Source organism: Orycteropus afer, unplaced genomic scaffold (genome assembly GCF_000298275.1).
Source record: "Orycteropus afer afer isolate SDZICR_OR568_19922 unplaced genomic scaffold, OryAfe1.0 scaffold00019, whole genome shotgun sequence".
In the NCBI taxonomy this organism is placed as follows: domain Eukaryota; kingdom Metazoa; phylum Chordata; class Mammalia; order Tubulidentata; family Orycteropodidae; genus Orycteropus; species Orycteropus afer.
In genome coordinates this window covers 20,862,262-20,886,598 of record NW_006921606.1, presented here as the reverse complement: position 1 = coordinate 20,886,598, position 24,337 = coordinate 20,862,262, and the positions used below count along the sequence as shown (strand labels likewise).

General features: G+C 43.6%; 1 protein-coding gene across 1 annotated transcript in view; it reads left to right on the top strand.

Annotated features, from left to right (window-relative positions):
• The window catches only part of SLCO3A1 (solute carrier organic anion transporter family member 3A1), a 383,148-nt gene that overhangs the window by 254,701 nt on the left and 104,110 nt on the right, over positions 1–24,337 (top strand). Inside the window, exons 3-4 of the mRNA XM_007959974.2 lie at positions 8,158–8,256; positions 22,923–23,186. Of these exons, the coding sequence (XP_007958165.1) occupies positions 8,158–8,256; positions 22,923–23,186 (363 nt within the window). The remainder of the gene's footprint in view (positions 1–8,157; positions 8,257–22,922; positions 23,187–24,337) is intronic.

The following is a 24,337-nucleotide window of genomic DNA, read 5'->3' as shown; positions in this document are numbered from 1 at the left end:
TATATGTGAACTGCTGTATGAAAAGTGAATTTACTCTGTAAATCTTCACCCAAATCCTAAAAAAAAAAGAACATGGCATCAGCATTAGAGGAAGGCTCATTAACAACCTGAGATACACAGATGACACAACTTTGCTTGCTAAAAGTAAGGATGACTTGGAACACTTACTGATGTAGATTAACAACTACAGTCTGCAGTATGGATTATACCTCAATATAAAGAAAATAAAAATCCTCACAACTGAACCAATAAGCAGCATCACAATGAGTGGAGAAAAGATTAAAGTTGCCAAAGACTTCATATTACTTGGTTCTACAATCAACACTGATGGAAGCAGCAGTCAAGACATAAAAAGACATATTGCATTTGGCAAATCTGTTGCAAAAGACCTCTTTCAAGTGCTGAAGAGCAAAGATACCTCCTTGAAGACTAAAATGGGCCTAACCCAAGCCATGGTATTTTCAGTCACCCCAATGCACGTGAGAGCTGGACAATGAATAAGGAAGACCAAAGAAGAGTTGATGGTTTTGAGTTGTAGTGTTGGCGAAGAATGCTGAAAGTACCATGGACTGCTAAAAGAACTAAGAAATCTGTCCTGGAAGAAGTGCAGCTGGAATGTTCTTTGGAAGTGAAGAATGGCCAGATTTCGTCTCACCTACTTTGGTCATGTTGTCAGAAGGGACCATTCTCTGGAGAAGGATGTCATGCTTGGTAAAGTGGAGGGTCAACAAAAAAGGGGAAGGCCCTCAGTAAGATGGATTGACACAGTGGCTGCAGTGATGGGCTCAGGTATAGGGATCATGAGACTGGCACAGAACCGGGCAGTGTTTAATTCTATTGTACATAAGGTCACTATGAGTCAGAGACAACTTGACGGCACATAAAAGCAACAACAACAGCATATATATATATAGAGAGAGAGAGACCACAGATTATTAGTGGTTATCAGAGGTAGGAGGGAGGGAGAAAGGGGAAGCTTTTGTTGGGGGCATTGAGTTCATGCTAGTAAGTGGTGGATTATTTTGGAAAAGAATAGCAATAATGGTGGCACAACATGGAAAATGTCATTAATGTCCCTGAGGTGTAAATGGGGAAGTTGTTATGTTGGTGAATGTCTTGTTGTGTGTGTTCTCTCCACAATAAAAGTAGAAAAAAAAAATGTAGTGGTTTAAAACAACACAAATTTAGTATCCTACAGTTCTGACGGTCAGAGTCTGTGATGGTTTTCACTGGGCTAGAATCAGCAAGGCTGGTTTCTTCTGGATGCTCTAGAGAAGAATCCATTCCCTCGCCTTTTCCAGTTTCTACAGGCTGCCCTCTATCCTTGGCTCAGGGGCCCCTTCCATCTTGAAAGCCAGCAGTGGCAATGGAGTCTTTATCACAGTGCCATCTCATCTCTCTGATTCCATCATCACATCTCCTGCTCTGACCCTGACTCTTTGATCTCCATGTTCTGTATTTAAAGGAGCCTTGCCCTGGTGGTGCAACGGGTAAGTGCTCAGCTGCTAACCAGAAGGTTGGTGATTCAAACCCACCCAGGAGTTCTTCAAGAGAAAGATCTGGCTATCTGCTTTCATAAGATTACAGCCAAGAAAACCCTATAGAACAGTTGTACTCTGTCACACAGGGTCACTTTAAGTAGTAATTGATTCAACTTGACAGCACCCAACAACAACAGCTTCATTGCATTGAGCCCTTAGGACAATCCTGTATAATCTGATTTAAAGTCAGCTGATTAGCCACCACAATACCATCTGCAGCTTCAATTCCCTTTTGTCATGTAACCTAACATATTTACAGACTCCAGGGATTAGAATGTGGATATCTTTGAGAGACCATTATTCTGCCTGCCACAACAGTGGAACCCTTAACTTCTAGCCCACTGTCCCCAAGTTATAACATATCTAACGCTATGCTACGCGTATGTGTTACAGAACTTGGTGCAATGCAGGATCTTTCTTTCTCTAGCCCTTCACCATCATGCTGTCCCCTTCTGGCACTTCTCTCAACCTCATGTGATAGATTTGTGGGGTTTTTGTTGCCTTTCTTCTTCTAGAATACAAGCTCCACAAGGACAGGATTTGTGTCTCTTTTGTTTACTGCCGTATCCCTGTTCCTAGCACAGTACCTGGCACATAGTCAGTGCTCAATACGTATTTGTTGAATGACTAACTGAGTGAGTGGTGGAAAGTCTTCCCATAAGACAGGAAGCTTCTTGAGGACAAAGTCCTTGTCCAATTTCTCTTTTCTCCCCCAGCATCCATAGGTGGTGGATGTTGAATTTGGAAGACTGAATAGGGTGAGAGAAAGGAGACTTGGTGGCGTAGTGGTTATGCAGGCTACAAACTGAAAGGTTGGTGATTTGAACCCACCCAGTGGCTCCATGGAAGAAAGTCTTGATGATATGAATAGTAAAGATTACAGCCTAGGAAGAACCCTATGAGGGGGGCACTTCTACTCTGTAATACATGCAGTCGCTATAAGTTGAAAATTGACTCAATGGCACATAACAACAAGAGCATAGGATGGGAAGAAGTAGGCTCACCACCATGTGGTCTTCCTGGGTGTCATTTCCATGATGATTTTGTCACAGTCTATACCTAGGCTAAAGAGCCCTGGAGGCACTGTGGTTAAGCACTTGGCTGTTAACTGAAAGGCTGGCGGTTCAAACCCACCCAGCGGCTCCATGGAAGAAAGACTTGGTGATTTGAATAGTAAAGATTACGTCCTAGAAAACCCTGTGGGGCAGTTCTACTCTGTCACACGGGGTTGCTATGAGTCAGATCGACTCGATGGCAACCAGCAACAACATTAAGCTATCCTGACGTGGCCAGAAACCCTTCACCCCTTGAGCGTAAGTCAGGACGATGAGTTTCTCACACTTTTGCAGTAGAGGTTCCCAGTGCCCTTAGTGTGTCAGTAATCTTTTTCCTGGCTCTTTGAGTCCAAAAAAAGTACTTAGTAATTTTGATTATCAAGCAGTTAGGTTCAAATTACTTAGTAAGAGTTTTTGCACTGAACCATTTTGCTCTCTAAACTTTCGCCCAGATCACAATGAAATAAAGAGTTTTTATTCTAACAGCATAGTAGTTATTTAGAAAAGTAATATGCATGAATTGAAAGAAAAGTACTTTAATTTAATTTGTAATAAGGAGCCCTGGTGGCACAGTGCTAACCAGGTTAGTATTTAAACCCACCAGCTGCTCTGCAGAAGGAACACACAGCAATATACTTCCATAAAGATTTACTGCCTTGGAAACCCAGTGCTGGTTGCTATGAGTTGCGATCAACTTGATGGCAGTGGTTTTTTTTTTTTTTTTTTTTGGTGGCACAGTAATTAAATGCTCAACTGTTAACCAAAAGCTCAGAGGTTCAAACCCACAAGCTGCTCTGGGGGAGAAAGATGTGGCCATCTGCTTCCATAAAGATTTACCCCATCATTTACTAATGGGAGGTGTCCCTATTGGGTACTGAACAGCTTCTCAACCCTTAGAATCAGACTGGACACAGGTTCATGTCCTGTTTTATGTTGGTTTTCACATGTTATTTGCTTTCCATCACAGCAACCACTAAAAACGCTGCTTCACAAAGATGTGATTTAATTAAAAGGAATATAATGAGATTCAGTGCTGAAGCTGTCAGCTACCTTGAGCAAGTATTTCATGGTGCCTCTGAGTTCTCTGTAGTGCCCCAGGGTGCCTCAGCACACAGTTTGGGAACTACAGATTTGCACCAACCTCATTTTCAGAAAGCCTTTGTTCAAACCAGGATACCAGGGTTAGGCCCCCATGGGGGTCATCCCATTCTCTCTAGAATGCCCTGCTCTCCTTGTCTAGTTGTCAAATCCCTGGGGAGCCAGATGAGCCATCCAAATGGGCTTGGCAAGCAGGCATTCAGAACAAGAGGTAGACAAAGTCCGAAGAGTCTGGGACTAGAGTCTCAGATACTGTCTGAGCGCTGGTAAGGCTCAGGGTCACCCTTGCTGCCAGAGCCTGGCCTGCTCCCAGCTCCAGCCCCTCTCCCCTGAGGGCTTTAGGAAATCCAGGTGTGGAGGGGTGAAGTGAGCTTTGGAAAGAGAAGGACTGGGAATCCAGGTGCCCTGCCTGGCCTTTATTTTAGTGGAATAGACACAAACATAATTTTTTTAAAGAGGCGTTTTCATTTCCATGGGCCAGACTCTAAGAGCTTTATAAATATTAACTTATTAAAGCTTTACCATAAACCTGTGAGGTAGGTCTAATACTGACCCCATTTTATGAGAGAGAAATATTTTGCCAAACATTCACAGAACTAGGAAGTGGTGGTGCTGGGTTTTGAACCCAGGCCATTCATGTGCTCCCTCATTCCACTGGGCTGCCTCTGATGTGGTATAATTTAGAGGATTGGAGAAACTTGCCTTCAGATTCTGCCTATGCTGCTTTCTAGCTATGTTTTGCTGGTGAGGTGCTGAACCTCTCTGAGATTATGTTCTTCTGCTGTGAAATAGGCACATTAAACTTCCCTTCAAGGCCATTGAAAGGATTACAGGAGATTATGAGTGCAAAACCCCAGAGCACACAGTAGTGGATGCTCAGAAAGTGTGAACAGTCCCTTCAAGTTTCTCAAATCTCCTGTGTTTCTGGCTCTCTACCTCCACCAGTGCGCACCAAGCGAGCAGACAGCAGGGGGCAGCACTGGGCTGCTGAAGAGCATTTTGTCCTGAATCTGGAAGCACTTGCTGCTTCACACAGGGATCCTGGATTTTAGTACCTGATAATGCGTGTCTTGTCCAGAACACTTGAAGTCGTTTTGCTAAAGAAGTAGTAAGAACAAGATCAAAGCCTGGCAGGATGAATCCAAAGGAGAGCCGAGGAAGCAAATTTAGAAGTACTGTTCTGTGAGATAGCCAGCCTCACACTCCTTCAGGGAAACAACTTCCCTAGGGACCCAATACTGTGCCCTCATTGCTGCCTGATGTGAATTGTTATCCTAAGATAACTTTCTAAAGTGAAAAAGGGCACTTCCTATTGCTTGGAGGCCATCTCCCACGTGCCCACTATTGCATCATCAGTTGGAGAATGTTCAGGAACAGATTGCTGGCAGAGGCTCACCTTGACATCTCTGAGGAAGAACCACTCAGCTGATGGCCCACAGAGATTTTTGATGTAGGGGAAAATAAATGCCCTTCACACAAAAATGTGTGACCTACACATTTCAATGGTTTTGGGGACTGAGTCCTACAGAGTATCTTTGGGGACTGGGTTGAACTCTGTCCTGTTAAAGTAAAAGCCACAATCTAAATGGTATGGAAACCCATACTATCTCTTGGAGGAGGTTGAGTGGTGGGTGCTCTTAGCTGGATGGAGAGGCCGCTTGGGTGCATGGTATCTCTGGCAGGCTGCTTCCCATCTGAGCCATCAGCAACAAGCACTGGTATGTCTGAGCCCTGCTTGTCTCCTGTGGGTAGCTGACGTCAGCTTCTCAAGAAATGACCTTCCTTCTCCCATGTCACGGCCACAGAAGGGCAGGAGACCTAGGGCTGGGGGTTCACAGCTACCCCATGATGTCTGGCCAGTCCACATGCTTTACTGTCCCCAAGAGTAGGGTCACCAAACAATCTCTACACAGGCTCTTTAGCTCATTGGTGGTTCCCTTGTTTCCAAGGATACTAACAGCTTGGTCCTTTGACCTGTTATTTTTTATAATTTTCATTATTCAATTTGTAAGGGATGATGAGTCAGAAGGGAAGTACCAGCATCCTTGTATTCTGTCTCCCAAGTCCCTTTCTTTTGGGAGGACCTGAGCAGTTAGTTTGCTTGCTAAGTGGTCTTTAGAGTGTCTGCATCTCTGACCTATCGTTCACCTCAGCCTGCAGCCTGGACAGGATTTTGCCCTGAAGCCCACATTTTAAGTCTGCCTTTGATGCTGTTCTTGCCTTAAACACAAACTTCTCGCTTCCCCTGCCTCTTTCTTGGCTTTTCTTCTTTCTTGTTTCCTCCACCCAGGGAAGGGAGGCCAAGACTGCCCCAACCCCTAACCCCACTCTGCTAAGGACTGACTCCCAATTCTAGCCACTACTTGAAAGATTCTCTTGTTCCATACTTTTCTAACATCATCCAACTTTCTCAACTTTCTTTGGTTATCTTAATCTAAGTTATGAAAAACCGAGCTGATGTGATAATGTAGATGTTGCCTCCCCCAAACTGACACATTTTCATTTTGTAAAAATAGATCCTCTTATTAACAGGAGGGTCCCTGACTGGGTATAGGAATGACATTTTGAGGCACTTGAACTTCTAAAGCTCTTTAAATCACAGTAGGATTTCACTGCAGGTGGATTGAGCCCCATTCCTGTGATATAAAACCAATTGCCATCGAGTTAAGTTTAACTCATGGTGACCCTATGTATGTCAGAGTAGAACTGTACTCCACAGGACTTGTAGTGGTTGACTTTTGAAGATAGATTGTCAGGCCTTTCTTCAGAGGTTCCTCACAGTACCTCAACCTTTTGCTTAGCAGCTGAGTGTGTTAACTGTTTGCACCACACAGCGACTCCTCTGTGATGTAAGACATCCTCTTTCCATTCCTTTCTTCATCAAATATCACTTTTTGCAAAGAGTCTCCAAGTGATTGCTTTGGGTTCCAGGGTTTTGTCTATAAATTAGGAAGATATGCCTCCCTTTGCCAAGTATTTATAAACCATTTGAACGTCTTGTCTAAAATTTAAGTCATTTATTTTCTTTTGCTTGTTTGGTTGTTCTCCAATTCAATGAGCCCTAGGAGAGCTTGGATTGTTTACTGTTTAGTTCAATACTGAATCCCAAAGCACTGACAATAGTGCTTGGCACATAGGTAACACTCAATATGTATTGGTTGCATAAGTGAGTATTTGATTAGTTCTGTGATGGTATCACCATGAGAGCTCAGATTGAGTTAGACTGCCCCTGTGAACAGGTGGGAGAGGGACCTCCACCAAGCTCAGATTCTCTGTGGTCAAATTTCAGTCCTACCCTGTTCTTCACGTGCCTGTGTGAAACCATGAGCACCACCTTTCTGACTATCTGCTTGGTTGGAATGACCATGTGTTAGTTGTCCCCACCAGATAGCCAGCTTCTTGAGAGCAGGAACATGTCTGCTCTTTGTTTTATACTCAAGGCCTAGAGAACTGTCAGTGCTCAGGAAATATCTCCCAAGTTGAAATCCAATTAAATGGATACAGCCTGTGGATTTCAGTTTGGGCCCAGTACTTTTCCCAGAATGAGCCAAAAGATTTGTGAAGAATCCAAGTACTATATCCATCCGGTACCTAAACACATGCCCAGAGCCTGCCATATCCTCAAGGCTGATGGAAATGCTCAAGACCTGAATGGACTGTGTTACAGCAACAACAACAGATAATAGGTCCAAAATGCATGTGTGTGTGTGTGTGTGTGTGTGTGTGTGTGTATGTGCTGGGGTGGATTAAGATGAACAAATATCTAATTAACTGTTCTCAGAGTATACCATTACGTCAGCCTGGATATTTATTAAATTTGTGCTCATTTCAGTACATTTGAAAATAATGTGTTGCTTAGATTTTTGTCACTTTTTAAGAATTCCTGAGTTTGTACAACGTGTGCTGAGAAATCTTTGTTGTTGTTGTTATTTGCCGTCGAGTCGGCCCCGACTCATAGCGACCCCTCCTTGGGTTTCCGAGGCAGTATCACTATGGAAGTAGGATTGCCCAACCTAGCCAACTCTAAATTAAATGAATTATATAAAACCAAATAAATGTAACCTTAAAATTACAAAATATTCTTTCAAAAATGCTTATGACAAAAGAGATATTTAATTAATATGTGTGGATATATTCACATCTGTTTGATATCATGCAGGGTAGAGGCCTCTGAAAGGAAGTGTGCTTAAGCTGCACAAATATTTCAAAGCAGACTACCAAAATACGTAGAATTCCTGTGTAATTTTTGTAGGATTCTTGTGTAATAGTCTATGCTTCACTAGAGTTTCCCAAAGTCAGAAATACTAGCTTTCCCTCTCTAGCATTTTTACACTGATTCCTGTGATGCCATCTATATAATCAGACATCTCATCTGATGAATGCAAACTAATTTTCTTGAGCTTTGATGAGTTTCAACAGTCTTTGCTTTTTCATCTAATCTTTGTTTCATCTTCTTCTTTCAGGAATCCTGTTCACAATGCTGGTATTTGGACCAGCCTGCGGATTTATCCTGGGCTCTTTCTGTACCAAAATCTATGTGGATGCGGTCTTCATTGACACAAGTAAGGAATGTATCTGAATTTTTAACTATCACGACAAGCATTTCCTCCCTTCATAAAGGAAGCTTCAGCCTGTAGGCTCTAGAACTTTCCTACTGAGTGTAACAGCATCAATGAGTTCATCTTTCTAGCTGGTGGGCATCTGTGATAGGAAAGAAAGAACATTAATGTTAGTTCAGAGAGCCTCGATTCAAGTTTGGGTTCTGCCAATATCTACCTGAAAGGTTGAATAACTTTCTGGAATAGATTTTAACTCCTACAATTTATATTTTTCCTTATCTGTAAATTAAGGATAATAATAGTTAGATCTGCAGTTGAAACAAACCCACCCAGAGGCCCTCAGAAAAAAAAGCTATTGTTCTATATGACTACAAGACCAGAAAAACTAGATGGTGCCCAGCTACCACTGTCAGCCGCTTGGAGGGAAATATACATGAGAACCTGAATAGAGTGGGAGAACAATGTGGAACAAAACTCAAAATCATCATTGAAAAAAAAAAAAAGGGACCAGGTTTGCTGGTCTGATAGAGCCTGGTGGAAGCCCCTGAGACTATGGCCCCTAACTGCCCTTCATATCTGGAATTGAACCCACTCCTGTGGCTTCTAGGCAAACAAAAGACAGGCATATGAGCTGAACATTTTTATTAGATAGATATACTCCTTGGAGAGGTCAATCATTGGAGAATAGAAGGGTTGTGTAGGCACAGGGAAACAGCTCAGGGGGCAGGAGTCTATGGGAGGGAAGGACACAAGGAAGAGATAGCTCTGAGGAGGAAGTGGGAGGGGAGCTGTTGCATTGTAGGAAATTACAGTCAATGTCATGTGACAAAGTATATGTGAACTGCTGTATGGAAAATGAATTTGCCCTGTAAACTTTCACCCAAATCACCATATTTTTTTTTAAATACATATATATGAGGGAGAATAAAGTTAAAAAAAAAGAGCTATTGTAAGAATTAAATGAGAGAATAGATGTGGAAAAGCCTTCCATATACACAAATTTATTGAATTGAATGTTGGCCTATTGATCTGTATGAAACCCTATTTCCTAAACTAGAGTATGTAAGCTGGAAGTACAAGAGTACAAATAGGGTCAAAGACAGGATTTGAAAACCCTTTCTTTAATAGATGATTCTGATGGTGTTTGTAAAGAGATATACTACATCTTAAAGCCATTATAAGAAAAACACCTGTGTTCTTAATAAACCAAAAAACCAAACTCACTGCCATTGAGTTGATTCCAACTCATAGCAACCCCCATTGTGTTTCTAAGGCTGTAAATCTTCATGGAAATGGAATGCCTCATCTTTCTTTTATGGAGCAGCTGGTGGGTTTGAACTACTGACCTTTTTGGTTAACAGTCAAATGACTTAACCACTATACCACTAGAGTTCCTGTGTTCTTAATAGAAAGAACAAATGTATTTCTCAGATTGTCCTGGGGGTCCCCAACCCATGATTCTGTGATTCATTAGTGCACAGTCAAGATGGCTTAGGCTACACTGTAGTAAAAACAATTCCCAAATTTAAGTGGCTTTATACAACAAAAGTATATTTTTGGTCACACTACATGCCCAGTACAGGTTGGAGAAGGTAGGGCTTTGTTCATGTAGTCACTCGGGGATCCAAGTTCACAGAACTTTCATCCTCATCCCTGCTTCTGCAGTTGCCCAGGGAGGAAACTAGATTGTGAAACTGCACACTGACTCTTGGCATTGTTTCCCCTCATGTTTCATTAGTCAAATTAGGTATGCAGTATATTAGCTTTCTGTACTGTGTAACAAATTGCCCCAAGCTTAGGAGCCCCTGGTGGCACAAATGGTTAAGTACTTGACTACTAACTGAAAAGTTGGTGGTTCAAACACACCCAGAGGCCCTCAGAAGAAAGGCCTGGCAATCTGCTTCTGAATGGTCACAGCCTTAAGAAACCCTATGGAGCAGTTCTATTCTGACATGGGGTCGCCATGAGTTGGAGTCAACTTGAAGGCAACTGGTTACTGATCAGTGGCTTAAAACAATAAATTTTTATTATCTCAAGTTTTTTCTATGACTCTTTAGTCTAAGAACAGCTTACCTTGAGCTTCTGGCTCAGATCTCTTATGGGGCTGCAGTCAAGGTGTCGGTCTGCTCTGCAGTCATCTCAGGGTTCATTTGGGGGAGGATCCCCTTCCAAACTTGCTCACATGGCAGATCTCAAAGTATCTACTTCCAAGCTTACTCTCATGAACCTCTCTTCATGACAACTGGCCTTGCCTGGTGCAAGTGACCCAAGAGAGGGAGAGAGAACACCTGAGACTGAAGCCAAAGTCTTTTTGTAATCTCATCTCAGAAGTGACATCTCATTACTTCTGCCGTATTTGGTTTCTTAGGAGTTGAGTTGTTTGTTCCACTCCACAGTCAAGACTCGAGAAGAAGAGAGTACACAAGGGGATGAGTACCAGGAGGCAGGCATCATTGGGGGCCATTTTAGACACTGCCTACCTCACATGATCGTGAAAAGAGAATGGTATATGTCTGTATAGCTCAGTAAGCACAGAAGCCATTTTGCCTTTCCCTGGAAACAGAGTGCAGGAAGCCATTCCAGTGTCCCCTTCCATGACAACCTATTCTGAGAATCAGTAAGAACTCTCATTTCTTGGGATCTCAATCCATCATTTCTCGACGGTGCTAAATTTACGAATTCATCCCAAAGAAATAATGTGGTTTTAAATCCAATCAAGTCATTATGTGATTCACTCCATTAATCCCACTGATATATTTACTTGTAGCTAATGATGTTATAAATTTCCAAGTGGAAAAAAAAATCAGTACAGCCTTATTTATTTATTCTTTTAAAGTGCTGAATCTTTGCAGGAGGTGCTTGAGTACTGTTGTTTTCCAGCTGTTGGCGGGCATTTTGAACCCTAGTCATAGTGCATCAGTGGGGGTGGGCTGGTGGCAAAACAGCACATGATCAAAGTCAGCTGCCACCTTTCTTATTAAAGGACAGGAAAGTCAGTTTTTATAGCTTCAGCACAGCCACCACAGACAAAAATCACAAAGGGGGCTCAGAAAAGGGAAGTATCAAGTACAATAAGGAGACCCAACTGGTCAGGCAGCAAATCTTGCCCCTTAGTCTATCAGTGGTACCTCCATTGAATCAAAACCCAGATTCCCAGGGCTTCCCAGGGAACTATGGTACCTGGATGGTGTAAACAGTTTGCACTCAACTATTAACCTGAAGGCTGGAGGTTCAAACCCACCCAACAGCACTGCAGAAGAAAGCCCTGATGATTTGCTTCTGTAAATATTAAACCAAACTCATTGCTGTTGAGTCGATTCAACTCATAGCAACCCCTTGTTGGGTTCCCGAGGTGGTATTTCTATGGAAATGGATTGCCCAAACTTCCTTCTGAGGAGTGACTGGTGGATTTGGACCACCAGCCTTCTGGTTAGCACTCAGATGCCTTAGGTAAAGTATTACAGCCATGATAACCCTTGAGAGGAATTCTGTTCTGTAGCATATGGATTGCCATGAATTAGAATCAACTTGACAGCAACAGTTTGGGCTGTTTTGGTACTGGGGAACTTACAGAATATCTGAGCCAGAAAGAATCTCAGATGGAATTCTCTTCTAGCTTTTTCACCTTGTAAATGAGGAAACTGAGGCTTAGAAAGGAAAAGGGGCCTCACCAAGGGGTGTATCTATTCTGAAACATAGGTTTCTGTGACCACATCTTAATTCCCTTCATCAAACTCTCTCGTGAGAATGAAATAGCATCTTTTCTCAGTGACCGGAATGGCCACAGGGCATGGAGGGGACTTAGTTGTCCACTCACAGTAAGCCATGCCTTTTCTAGGGCTGTTCCCTCAGCCTTGAATGCTTGCCTGGCCCTCCCCCTCATGGATGAAGCAACTTCATCCATAGTTCTAGGGTTCCTTTGCAAAGTGATGCATCCAAGTGTGTAAGACAGATGGGCGACTTTCAGTTCTCTTTGGAGTGTCTTACTGATGGCAGACACCCCCTGATGAGTTGATAGTGAACTTCCCCATCTGTTTCCCTGGAAAGGAAGGGGTGTGCATTGTGAGTCACAGCCTTTGTTTGCATCCTCACTGAAGGGACTTGTGAGGTTTCATGCTACTCTTTGCCACTAGAGGGCAGAAGAATATAATTAATTCTGTTAGAGAGTCTGCCACAGAATTTTTTATTCCCCTAATATTGTGACTGAAACTCATGCTGGTCTATGAGTGGATTTGGGCTATATTTTGAGGTTGTTGTTGTTATGTGCCGTCAAATCGGACTTGACTCATAGCGACCCCTCCTTGGGTTTCCGAGGCAGTATCTTTACGGAAGTAGATTGCGCTATCTTCCTTCAGAGGAGTGGCTGATGGGGGGTGTAAATTCTTTAGGGAAAAGATGCTCACCTGTCTTCCTCACCTACCAAAGCAAAGCTCTTCTTTAAGATTGCCCAACCTGTGGGACCTAAAGCTACTGCCATCGAGTGGATTCTGACTCAGAGCAATCCCTAGGGCCCCTAAGGAGCTCTGGTTGCACAGTGGTTAAGATACTAAATTGCTAACCAAAAGGTCAGCAGTTTGAAGCCAACTAGCCATTCTGTGGTAGAAGGATGAGACAGTCCTCCTTCCATAAAGATTTACAGCCTTGGAAACCCTGTGGGGCAGTTCTACTCTGTCTGCTAGGGTTGCTATGAGCCAGAATTGTCTCAATGGCGGTGAGTTTGGTTTTTGGTTTAATCTATGGGAGTGTGAGGAGCTCTGGTAGCGTAGTGCCTAAGGCACTTGACTGCTAACCAAAGGCTGGTGGTTCAAACCCACCAGCCACTCCTCGGAAGGAAGTTTGGGCAATCTACTTCCATAGTGCTACCTACCGCCTTGGAAACCCAAGGAGGGGTCATTATGAGTCAGGTCTGACTTGATGGCACGTAGCAACAACAACATGGGAGTGTGATCTTAAGAATGAATATAAATGCCATGCACATAACCACATGTTTCTGAAATCCCCACCAAGAGCTAGGTGGGACTGGCAAAAGCCAGAGGCCTGGAAGACATGGAGATGGGTTCATGCCTCCCCATGTGGCCTTGCAATGGCTGAGGTGGCAGGATTAGTTACAGAATCCAGTGAGGAAGCCTGGTTGACATCTCTGACTCAATGCAAGTAGGGTGTGAGGAGGCAGTTGTGTCTAGACCTGGGCAGTTATGGGGGATGAGTTTCATGGGGCAGCTCTCCTGGATGCACTTAGACACAGGTTTCAATAGTGGCTGCCTTTTATCCATACTTGATCCCTATGTGGCTCCCTTTGTACATACTTCCTCTGACAGCCAGAAAAAGATATGATGGTGCCTCCAGAATTTATTTTTTTACTGAGATCTCTGTAAATCTGAAGGAGCTCTGGTAGCATAGTGGCTAAAGCACTTGACTGCTAACCAGAAGGCTGGCGGTTCAAACCCACCAGCCACTCCTCAGAAGGAAGGTTGGGCAATCCTACTTCCGTAGTGATACTGCCTCGGAAACCCAAGGAGGGGTCGCTATGAGTTGGGGCCGACTCGACGGCACATAACAACACAACAACTGTAAATCTGAGGCTTAGTCAAGAGCAAGTCCTGGAAATAGAAAGACTTAGTAGCAGAGTAAGCCCCTAGCCATTTCGTTGACCAGCTTTAACATTGTATATTAGGAGAAGAGTACTAATAATAGCAGCAACCATGAATTGGCCCCTTATGAAGACTTTATCTAGATCACTTCATTTGAACTCAGAACATTCCCATTGGAGGGTAGTTCCTATTCTCATTTCACAGATGAGGTATTATTATGTAGTAGTTAACAGTTCACATCTTCTCTTTGGATCCTGAGATCTGAGAAAGACCAATCACTGGGAAAGGACATCATGTTTAGTAAAGTAGAGGACCAACAAAAATGAAGGAAATTCTCAATGAAATGGATTGACACAGTTATCACAGCAGTGAACTCAGTCATGGAGCTGGCACAGGATGAGGAAACATTTTGTTCTGTTACACGTAAGGTCACCATGCATACGTGACCATGGAGTTGACCATACATAAGGTTGATGGCAACTAAAAACAACAAAAGAGTTCACGTGCTAGAATCAGGCCTAATTTGAATCTCAGCCACGCCCCATACAAATTGCAGGATCCTGGGTGCATTACTCCTTATAGGTCTGTGTGTGGAGTTCCTGAGTGAATCACATAAAATACTGAGCACTCTGCCTGGCGTATAGTAGTAAGCACATAATAAATGTTAGAACCTAACAGGTTACCACATGTCCATAGCTTGTCAGAGATAGAGCAAGGATTCAAACCCCAGACCTGTCTGACTCCAAAGCCCTGCTCTTAACTGAGCAGCTTGCTTCCATGAAACATCTCCAGGAATTTAGCCAGAAGACTGCTCCTTTCCACATACAAGGCCTTGCTGTGATGATCTGACCTGACCACAGCATCCTTGCAGAGCTGTCCTAAGGCACATACCAGCCAGCCACACAAATGGGAGTCTGACATTTACAGCTGGAACAAAATATGGCCATCTGTTTGCTTCACAAGAAGGGTCGACAAGCTGAGAGCCTCCTACTCAGCCACTTTGAGGGCTGGTGGCTGCTGCCAGCCCCCTTCCTGGTGAACTAATTAGCCCAGCAGCCGGGATTTTGATCACACCATACTACCCTCCACCTTCAGCCCCTTCGCATATAATTGAGCGTATAACTTAATGATATTCTTGAAATTTTTGAGTCCCTTAGCAAAAAGTTCTACAAAAGTTCAGTTCTAGGTAAATGAACTGAAAAAAGGAAAAAGAAAAAAAGTCCAGAGAGCTCTAGTATCACTTACACATCAGTATGGCCCAGGAATAAGAAGTAAATGTCTCCAATGTCTCCAATTTGCTTTGATCTGCCCTTCTCGTGGTCTCTGGTATCCTCTGGTCAGTCAATTAGTTGGTTGGTTTTAAACCAGTGTAGCCCTGTTTCCAGTGATATTTTTTTGACCCCCTAAAAGGTAGAGGGAGCTCTGGTGGTGTAGTGCCTAAGGCATTTGACTGCTAGCCAGAAGGCTGGTAGTTCAAACCCACCAGCCACTCCTCGGAAGGAAGATTGGGCAATCTACTTCTGTAGTGATACTGCCTTGGAAACTCAAGGAGGGGTCTCTATGAGTCAGGTCAAACTCAACGGCTATGAGTTTGGGAGCTCTGGTGGCATAGTACCTAAGGCACTTGACTGCTAACCAGAAGGTTGGCAGCTCAAACCCACCAGCCAGTCCTTGGAAGGAAGATTGGGCGATCTACATCCGTAGTGATACTGCCTCGGAAACCCAAGGAGGGGTCGCTATGAGTCGGAGATGACTCGATAGCACATAACAAACAACAACAAAATGGTAGAAATTCTTGGAAATGGGTGGGAATCTCAAGGATTTTCATATGTGTACTTGACCTTCAACAGAGGGAGCAAATAGCTGTCAAGACCTTGCTCATTTTACCCAACAAAACCACTCAAAAAGTTGGATTGCAAGAGTGAAGGGGTTAGGAAAATGGTCTGGTAAAAGAGAAAAACTTCTAAGCCTGTGTAAAGTCAGGCTTAACATGCTGATCACATGACAGGTACACATTTCTGTCATGAGGCACCCAGAGTATAGCTCCTCTTGCACCATCTGCTCTCATTCTTCTCCCTTCCTTACCACAGTCCCCTGAGAATGAAACAGCATCTATTCTCGGTGCCTGGAATTGCCAAAGGGTAATTTATTGTATCAACATACTGCATTGGGGAAATCTGCTGCAAAGACCTCTTTAAAATGTTTTGTTTGTTTGTTTTTATTAAAACAAAAAAAAAGCAAAGAAATTCCTTTGAGGATTACAGTGCATCTGACCAAAGCCATGACATTTTCAGTCGCCTCGTATGCATGTGAAAGTTGGACAATGAATAAAGAAGACTGAAGAAGAGTTGATGCCATTGAATTATGGTGTTGGCAAAGAATATTAAATATATCATGGACTGCAAGAAGAATGAACAAATACGTCTTGGAAGAAATACAGCCAAAATGCTTCTTAGAAGGGTGGATAGTGAGACTTCATCTCGTGAACTTTGGACTTGTTATCAGGAGGGACCAGTCTCTGGATAAGGACACCATGCTTGGTAAAGTACAGGGTCAGAGATAAAGAGGAAGACCCTCAATGAGATGGATTGACACAGTGGCTTCAACAATGGGCTCAAGTATGTTGTTGTTATGTGCCATTGAGTCAGACCCAACACACAGAGACCCCTCCTTGGGTTTCTGAGGCAGTATCACTATGGAAGTAGATTGCCTAACCTTCCTTCCGAGGAGTGGCTAGTGGGTTTGAACTGCCAGCCTTCTGGTTAGCAGTCAAATATCTTAGCCACTATGCCACCAGAGCTCCTAAAGATGATGCAGGACCAGGCAATGTTTCCTTTTGTTGTACATAGGATCTCTATGAGTTAGAACCAACTCAATAGTACCTAACAACAACAGACAAATGGTTCTACCACCCATTAGTCAGTTTGTCATACTGTGGTGCCTTGCAAGCTTCTATGATACTGGAAGTGATGACACTGGTATTTCAAATACCAGCAGGGTCACCCATGGTGGACAGGTTTAAGTGGAGCTTCCAAACTAAGACAGACTAGGAGGAAAGGCCTGATGATTTGCTTCTGAAAATTAGCTAATGAAAACTCTATGTATCACAACAGAATATTGTTCATCATAGTGCAGAAGGTGAGCCCCATACATTGTAAGACACTGCAATAGTGGTGACAATGAATTCAAATGTATCAACATTTGTGAATATACCACAGATCAGGCAACAGTTCATTCTGCTGTCTATGAAGTGACCATGAGCCAGAGCTGACTCAGTGGCAGCTAATAATGATAGACAAATGGCTAGAAGGGGCTTAGCCCACTTATCATCCCCTAAAGAAGCCATCTCTTTGCTTGGGCTGTCACCTCAGTCTGAAATGCTATCTCCACCCCATTCTTTCAGTATCTCCCTCCATAGCTCTAGTTTTATTGACAATTTGATGTATCTAAGTAAATGAAGCCCTGTGGAACAGTTCGACTCTATTCCACGAGGTCACGATGAGTTGGAACTGATTTGATGACACTTAACAACAAGTAAATGAGATAGGTTGATGTGTTTTAAGTTTTATTCTGGGCATCTTCCTGACAGCAGCTTTCACCAAAAACCTGAAACTACAGTCATTTATTTTTAAAGTCAAGACATTAACTACAATCAGAAATACTTTTACTATCTTAAGCCTCCTTATAACCTCTGTTCTTAAAGAGCAAGAATTTGTATTTCCTAAGGCTTTTGTGCTAGTCAGGGTAGGTTATGTACAAGCTCATAAATACTTCCACATGAATTGATGCATGTCACCTCTACTCACATTTTATTGGCAAAAGTAGTCACATGGCCACATCTCAGTTCACAAGAGTAAAGGAGGTGATCCTCTTTGTCCTCAGAAGATGGGGAAACCTGAATGTAGACATTGTTACATCTATCACACCATTCTTTGCCATTCCACGTAAAGAAATCTCCCCCAACATCTGTAATGCTAAAGCAGTATCTGCTGAGCATTGACAATTGCCAGGCAGATGGAAGGAGATTTTCACCCTAACTAACCAAAATGCCTTACAAGAATACTATTTGTTGTGGGGAGTCTCTGGGTGGTACTGGTTAATGTGCTTGGCTGCTAATGGAAAGGTTGGAGATTTGAGACCACCCAGAGGCAAATCAGAAGAAAGATCTGGTGATATACTTCCAAAAAATAAGCTCTGTGGTCTGGAGCAATGAAGAGTGATGAAAATCTAAGATACATGGAACAATTAGGCCAAAGGACTAATGGCTCACACAAACTTCAGTCTCCATGACCCTGAGACCAGAAGAACTAAATGTTGTCCAGCTACCACTATCAACTGCTTTGAAGGGATCACATTAGAAGGTCCTAGATAGAGTAGAGGGAGCTCTGGTAGCATAGTGCCTCAGGCACTTGACTGCTAACCAGAAGGCTGGTGGTTCAAACCCACCAGCCACTCCTCAGAAGGAAGGTTGGGCAATCTACTTCCATAGTGATACTGCCTTGGCAACCCAACAAGGGGTTGCTATGAGTCAGGTCCAACTCGACAGCACATAACAACAACAGATAGAATAGAAGAAAAATGTGAAACAAAATTCAAAATCTTGAAAAATACAGACTTACTGGTTGGATAGAGACTGGTGGAACCTCAACACTATGGCCCTTAGTCACCTTTTGGACCTGGAACTGAACTCACTCCTTTGGCTCAGTTTTCAGCCAAACAATAGACAGGTCTACAAGGTCAACAAAAACACTAGGGAGGTATGCACTGCTTAGAACTGTCAACCATTCAAAATGAGAAGGGCAGCATTTGCCCAAGGACAAAGTTCAGAAAGTGAGAAGGGTTAGGAAAGAAGGAGAAATGGAGGTGAGAAATGCAGGGAGGAAGTGAAAGAAGTGATGTTATATTGAGGGGATTGCAATCAATGATAAAATGTGTATGAATTGTTGAATGGAAAACTGATTCTTCTGTATGCGTTCACCCAAATCACAATAAAAACTTAAAATTTTTTTTTTTTTTAAAGAAAATTCTATGAAACTCATTTCTATTGATACACAGTGGGGTCATTATAATTTAGAATCAACTTGCCGGCAACTGTTTCTGTTGTTGTTGTTGTTGTAGAGACAGGTAGAGAAAAGCAGTACCTCAGAAAGGACAGTTCCCAGACTAGGTTCGCCCTATTGGTAGTTTGCCGATGAACTACCAAATTCAGACTTAAGCTATGCTCACTCAGCTTGTCTTCCTAAGAGTTGTCCAGTCCAAACCTGAGTGGTTTCTCCTCATCATGTCATTTCCTTCCCTGCCACAGGGCTCTGGCTATTTGAAATGCAGGGGGGGAAAAATCAATATGTTCCCAAATTGTCAGTCAACTATGAGTTTTTATGTCTATAAAATCACACCCTTCATGCCATCATGCAGAGCCCTTCTCCCTCCTCTTGTCCAAGATGGCAACCATGCTTTGGTTCCCACACAGATGGCGCGCTCTACCTTGTTTTACAAATCACAAGCAAATGTTCGTTTTCCATGCACATAGCAGAACCTACAGGGAATGAGATGACACATTCACACAAGCATCCGCCTCCCCCACCGTAATCCCTCTCCCTGGGATATTTTCTCACACACAGAGCAGTGTCACTAGCTTCCTAACTAAAATACGACTTCTACGTGTTACTAATTTTGGTCCCTCAAATAACTGCCAGGATCTCTCTCTTTACTCCTCACATCTGCAGCTTTTCAATTCCTCCTTTTAGAGCCCTTAGACAATGGAGAGAACTACTGTAGCTCCCTTTTAGTGCCTTTTGTTTTCATTCACTGCTTGGCAGCAGGTGAAGAAAACACAGTAAGTGACTGATGAAAACACTGTTTCTCAGATACCCTAGGCGATGTTACTTCCTTTTCTCTTTCATTTACATAAAGATGTTTTCAAGATCAGAGAGTGTTTCCCAGTCCCTACCCTTTGAGCAAATCCATACACTGAAATTCCCATCAATAGAAATATAAACATATAAAATATAAATGATAGAAGTTGCCATATATGAGGAGTCCTTGGGTGGTGCAAATGGTCAGCATGTTGGCTGCTAACCAAAAAGGTTGGAAGTTCTAGTCCACTCAGAGGCACCTTGGAAGAAAGGGCTGGTGGTCTACTTCTGAAAAGTCAGCATTAAAACCCTATGTAGCACAGTTCTACTCTGACACATGTGGGGTCACCATAAGTTGGAATCAGCTCGATGACTACCGGTTGGGCTGGGTTGACCAAATATGAAGAACGAGCTCTGTTCTGTGCCAGGTCATTCTTGCTCATTATCTCTAATTTTCACAACCGTTGTTGTTGTTGTTGTTGTTGTTGTTGTTTGCCGTCGAGTCGGCCCCGACTCATAGTGACCCCTCCTTGGGTTTCCGAGGCAGTATCACTACGGAAGTAGGATTGCCCAACCTTCCTTCCGAGGAGTGGCTGGTGGGTTTGAACCGCCAGCCTTCTGGTGAGCAGTCAAGTGCCTTAGGCACTATGCTACCAGAGCTCTTTCACAACCATGCTAGGTGTATATGTCATTTTTATGTTGTAAATGATGACACTTAGGCTCAGGGAGGGTAAACAACTTGCTCAGTATCGCAAGCTACTAAATGGCAGAACTGAGACTGAATCCCAATCCTTCCAAAGCTTACACTCTCTCCTCTTCAGTCTGAAGCTATGTGAAAAATTCTGGTCCATCATAGTGTCTGGTTATTGCTGCTTGGTTTATCTCAAGGTCTCTATCTTACTTACCTAGTGCTGCCATAACAGAAATTCCACAAGTGGGTGGTTTTAAAGAACAGAATTTTATTTCTTACAATTCAGGAGGCCAGAAGTCAGGACATGGCTCTAGAGGAAGGCCCTTCCTTGCCTATTTCAGCTTCTAGTACTTGCCAGCAATCCTTGGCATTCCTGGGCTCGAAGTTGCTTCCATCTCTGCTGTCAGCCTTCCTCTTCCCCTTGTATATTGTCTGTGTCTATTCTGTTTTTTATAACTCAGAAGTGATTGGGTTTAGGACTTACCCTACTTTCGCATGGCACCTCATTAACATAACAAAAGAAAACTCCTATTTCCAAACAGAGTCATATTTATAGGCACAAGGCTTAAGACTTCAACACATATTTTTAGGGAACATAACAGTCTCTAGGATGGAGACCACCATTGTTCCAAAAGCTTACTACTGGCCACCAGAAAAGCCATTCACCCAGAGCCCTACTGAGAGCCCCCAACAAAGTCTAGGCAATGAAGAGGGCAGCATAGCAGAGTGGTGAAGAGCACAGCCTTGAGCATCTCAATGCTTGTCTCCAGTCTTCAACTCTGTGAACTTGGACCTAACCTTGCCTTAGGATCTCTACCTATAAAATAGGGATAAAAGTCCCCACCTTGTAGGGTTGTGGGGAGTTATGTTAAGGAAGAACTTTGCATAATACCGTGTGCATTAATGAGGACTAACATCATCAGCTGTGGTAGCTGAAGACCAAGCAAGAGTCTTCAGGGAGCACATTTTATAAATGGTGAAGTGCTCTTACACCTGGTGTCCGTGCTTCTTACTTTTCCTAGGTCTGTCTGTCCAACAGGTCCAGACGTGCAGCACCACCCATCTCAGGCCAATAAGCCATTGCCATGTCTCCAAGGATCTCCTTCTGGACTCCACTCAGAAAACCAAACTCACTACCATCAAGTCGATTCCAAATCATAGTGACCCCATAGGGTTTCCAAGGCTGTAAATCTTCATAGAAGCCGGTGGCCTTATCTGTCTTGCATGTAGTAGCTGGTAGGTTCAAACCACCAATCTTTTGCTTAGCAGCCAAATGCCTTAACCACTTTACCACCAGAGCTCCTTCTGGGCTTCACAGCCACAGGTTTATCATCAAAGAGACATTTCCTAACAGCTCATTTGGGAGTGTGGCTATGCATGGCAGCTGAAGAGAAAAAAATCTACCAAGGGGTAGAGCTGTAGTTAATGACCTCTTGACTTCAGCTAGCAAATCAAAGAAATAATAGCACAAGACAGCCAAACCACATGCTTATCTCCTTTAAGCATATGAGTTGGCTGTAAAGCATTTTAATAGAGGGCTGGCCCCAAACCACAAGGCACCAACAAGGTTTGGATTAACCTATCCGCTAGCAACTTGGAAGCACAAGACCCCAGTCATGAATAATAACAGCTAACAAGCATGTGCCCAGAACTATTCTGAGTACTTCTTGTATTTACAAATTCCTTTCTTGTATACAAGGAAAAAAATGTGGTATAGCTTATTCAATCTTGACAACCATAAAGTACTGTCATCATCAACGTTGTGCAAATCAGTAAACTGAGGCAAAAGAGTTCAAATCACTGGCCTAAGGTCACACAGATAGAAGTGGGCAGAACCACAATGTCAGCCCAGGCTGCCGGGCTCTTTGCCTACATACGGTACCACCCCTTATGAACGGTGAACCTGATTTAAGACAGGGAGTGGGGAGTTGAATGGAATCTCAGATTTGCTGCTTTTTTGGGGGGTGTGGAAAGGAGTTGTTGATAACCGCCATCAAGTTTTTCCCAACTCATGGTGACCCCATGCAAAATGGAATGAAATGCTACCTGGTCCAACCGGCTAGTGACTGTACATGAAGTGCATTGACTTGGAATAAAACCTGGGTCTCTCTCACAGAAGGCAAGAATTCTGTCACTGGACTACCAATGACTCTTGGGAGGAGTACGTCTATTAACAATACCTCCTTGAATGAGAAATCTGATTCTGTTTCCTTGTGCCTTTGTTAGTATACCTTGGCAGCTCTGCTAAATCTGTTCACTCCAGCCTACATTTCTGAGGATGACTGGCTTCTCACTGTTTTGTTTAGACTGATGCAGCACAGGGTAGACAAGAAAGTTAAGGAGGAAACAGATTAGTCTTTGACTTTGGGAGAAGCAGAAATGGTGACATGGAATGATGGGCTTTCTTCCCTAACACTGGTCTTGCACACCCCAGGCCATTTCCTGACCCCTCTGCCTCCATGTGCACCTGCCTCAAGTTTCAGCCAAATCCCATCCCACACACGCACTAAGCTCTGCTTTTTCCCTATGCAGGTAACCTGGACATCACACCGGACGACCCTCGCTGGATCGGAGCCTGGTGGGGTGGCTTTCTGCTCTGCGGTGCCTTACTCTTCTTCTCCTCCCTCTTGATGTTCGGGTTTCCACAGTCCCTGCCCCCGCACTCAGACCCTGCCATGGAGAGTGAGCAGGCCATGCTCCCTGAAAGAGAATACGAGAGACCCAAGCCCAGCAATGGGGTCTTGAGGCACCCCCTGGAGCTGGACAGCAGTGCCTCCTGCTTCCAACAGCTAAGAGGTAAAGGCAGCCTCACTCCCTGGGGACTGAAATAATGTAGGGGGAAGGGCAGGGAGTTGGGGAAGGGGTGGTAATCAGGCCTGGCTTCTAGGCAACTTGTTGATATTAGCTGCCATCAAGTTAGCCCCCAACTCATGGTGATCCCTTGTACATTAATTTGTGTTTTGCATGACGTGCCTCTTCCTGTGCTTGACTTATTCCAAGAAATAAATTACCTGCTTTGCTTAATAAAAATAGAAGTTAAGTAGCTACCATTTACTGAAGGAACAGCAAGCTTCCCTTCTCCCCTGCAGAGGCCCTAGTGGCTCACGTGTTGCTGTTATGTGCTGTTGAGTCGGATCTGACTCATAGCGGCCCCTCCATGGGTTTCTGAGGTATCACTACGGAAGTACATTGCCTAAACTTCCTTCCGAGGAGTGGCTGGTGGGTTTGAACCACCAGCCTTCTGGTTAGCAGTCAAGTGCCTTAGGCTCTATGCTACCAGAGCTCCTAAGGCCCTAACATCTAATAAATATCAATGTCTATGGAAAGAAGAAAACAAAAAGAGGGAAGGAGAAAGTTAGATAGTCCACGGACCTCTATTTAAATCTTTTCAGGCAATGTGTACAGCACATTGAAGCAGGAAAGGACTTTTGAAGTCACCTTTCTCTGTCTGATATAGAAAATCAAAACCAAACTCACTGCTGTCAAGTTGATTCCAAATCATAGCAACCCCCATTGGGTTTCTGAGGTGGTAAATCTTTATGGAAGTAGATTGCCCCATCTTCCTTCCATGGAGTAGCTGGTGGGTTTGAACTGCCAGCCTTCTGATTAGCAATCAAATGCCTTAGGCACATTGTTGTTGTTGTTAAGTGCCGTCGAGTCGTTTCCGACTCATAGCGACCCCATGCACAGCAGAACGAAACACTGCCCGATCCCGCAGCAGCCCCACAGTCCCTGCTATACTTGAGCCCATCATCGCAGCCATCGTGTCAATTCATCTTGTTGAAGGCCTCCCCCTCTTTCGTCCACCCTCCACCCTACCAAGCATGACATCCTTCTCCAGGGAATGGTCCCTTTGGTCCCTTCTTACAACATGACCAAAATAGGTGAGATGAAGTCTGGCCATTCTTGCTTCCAAGGAGCATTCTGGCTGCACTTCCTCCAGGACA